Here is a 2,496-nt window from a genome sequence, read left to right as displayed (position 1 = left end):
TCCAGCTCCAACCCCAAGTCCGCCATCACCGCAGGTTGCTGTGGTCTCTTCATTCTTTAAGCTCCCACAGCAGGAAGCACCGTGCACTGACTTAGGGATGTGCAGATAGTGTTATAGTTTATTTGCTTTCACTCTGTGTGTCTCGTCTTCTCAAACGGAATGTCAGGAGGTCACGCACAACATCTAGCACACTGCTAAGCAGAGATCATGAGGAACGGGGCACTGCATGTTTTAAAATCGTTTGCTAACACTAATTTCGTTTCTTTTAACGGTGTTAAAAAAATCTATTGATCTATCTATGGAGAGAATCACAATAAAATACAAAACATAACTAGTTTTTAAAGTTATTGTATATTTCCTGATGGAATGACAGGCTATTTGGTTTTTCGTTTTGTTTTTTTTTTAATAATAAGGGTGAATCTCCAAAACTAATATGCTGAATGAGAGAAGCCAGGCAAAAAGAACACAGGATATGAGATTCATTGCTGTTAAGTTTTAGAACAGACAAAACTATGGTGATAGAAAGCAGATCAGTGGTTGCCTAAAGTTGGGGATGTGGAGAGGATTGTAAATGGGCACAAGGGAACTTTTTGGGGTGATGGGAGTGTTCTATATCTTGATATAGATAGAGCGTGATGGCTTGATATAGGATGTATACATACATGTGTTGAAACTTGTTGAACTGTAATTTACATGGGTACATTTGATTGTATAGAATGGTAAGGTTGACTTATAAAAATATATATAGATGATGTTTAAAATGAAATAGATGTGCGTGTGTTCACAAATAATCGGGGAAGAAGGGAACGGGACTGGGAAGGGGTGGAAATGAGGCTGGCCGTCAGCTGTTAGAGCTGGGTGATGGGTCCATGAGCTCATCACACGATTCTATTTGTGTTTGTTAATGTTAAAAAATAGTTTCGTTTTGTGTCTCCGTAACTTAACATGATCTCTAAAAATCTTATCCAAGTCTTATCCAGGACGATGACCTTTTCCTTCCAAATCACTGTTGGTTTTGAGGGTTTCTCAGGCTTGGGGACCCGATTTCCCAAGCAAGGCCTCTCTCGTCGCACAGGTCGGGGAGTTCCCTGGACTCCCGCTTCTGCTCTCATCCATGGAAGCTGAAGAACTCTGTCTAGTCCCCACTACACGTGAGCTCATGTCAGGCCTTGGTTGGTGACTTTATTACCCTTTGATGCCCTTCTCTGCACTCACCAGGAGGGCCCTGGTCCCCAGGCAGGCCAGGAGGTCCTGGAAGGTAGGCATTCGAGGCCAGCACTTTGTTGTCAGTGATGTACTTGCCCAGGTCAGCGGCACTGTTGGGGAGCAGGGCAATCTGCAGAGAGAAGAGGGACCTCGGTCAGGAAGCGATGGCTCCACCCAGGGAGGTTCTTCACACTTGCACTTACATTGTTTGCAGAGGCTGCAAAGCCCTTTCATGACAATTTCCCTTTATCCGAGCCAGTTGGGGCTCAAAGGGCCTGCAGAGATCCTCCTTCTAAACCCAGAGGCCTTCTAGTAAACACAACTTGCATGAGATCACTCAGCTGGTTAGTGGACAAACCTGAGCAGGCTCCAGAGTGCTTAGACATCACCACTACACTCATTATTACGTCATCGATACGACCTGTCTGTTTCAGACTTTCTTTGTTAATTACCTATGTCTCAAACATTTATTGAGTACCTACTACGTGCCAGGCCCTGTGCTTCATTCTAAGGTGACATTAGTGACCAAGACATGATCTCCGCTGTTAAAGACCTCTCAGTCTTGGGAGCCAGGACCAAGAATGTGGCTTACAGTTCACCTGCATGCTCAAGTGGGAAACAGTGACTGCGATGGGTTAAAATATGTCCACAATTTTTTGACATCCCTACCTTCAAAAAATGGAGGCTAATTTACAACGTTCAGCATGGGCTGGTCTTAGAGACTTGCTTCTAATGAATAGAAAATGAGAGGAGTGCCAGAGGGTGACTTCTGAGACGAGGTCACAAAAGGCACTGCGCCTTTCTCTTTGCTCTCTCTCTCTCGGATTTTGGGGGCTCATTCTAGGGGAAGCCAGAGGGGTTGCACAAATGAATGACCTTCGCATTCCCAAGGTCAGGTAAGCTGCGAATCTGTGAGGCCATAGGTAAGAGCTGAATGCTATGAGTCCATTTCTTCACTGATAAAAAGGAACAATTAATGTCTACCCTCAGGGCTTGAGAATTAAATGAGGAAGTGTCTACCTGGCCAGCACGGGACCTGGAACAGACTAAGTGCTTGATAAATGGTACTCTAGTCTCTTTCAAGAAGTGAATCCAGGGATGCAAAATCCAGTGGAGAAAGGCATGTTTCTGAGGGTCAGAGCTACCCCCAGAGGACTTACTCTGGATCCTGGAGTCTTGTAGGAACCAAGGGTCTCTGCACTTCTCTGAGGAAAACTGCATTGTCCCCACGTCCTCTGGGATGGGGCAGCATGAGCTAGGAGGAGGTGCAGGATGGATCTCGCCCTTGCC

General features: G+C 45.5%; 1 protein-coding gene across 1 annotated transcript in view; it reads right to left on the bottom strand.

Moving 5' to 3' along the window:
• CCBE1 (collagen and calcium binding EGF domains 1) overlaps nt 1–2,496 on the bottom strand; it is a 212,343-nt gene that overhangs the window by 7,570 nt on the left and 202,277 nt on the right. The window contains exon 7 of the mRNA XM_011361136.2: nt 1,190–1,336. Coding sequence (XP_011359438.1) covers nt 1,190–1,336 — 147 coding nt within the window. The remainder of the gene's footprint in view (nt 1–1,189; nt 1,337–2,496) is intronic.

Source organism: Pteropus vampyrus, unplaced genomic scaffold (genome assembly GCF_000151845.1).
Source record: "Pteropus vampyrus isolate Shadow unplaced genomic scaffold, Pvam_2.0 Scaffold62, whole genome shotgun sequence".
Lineage (NCBI taxonomy): Eukaryota > Metazoa > Chordata > Mammalia > Chiroptera > Pteropodidae > Pteropus > Pteropus vampyrus.
The sequence above is the reverse complement of the archived record's forward strand: the minus strand, read 5'-3'. Positions and strand labels throughout refer to the sequence as shown.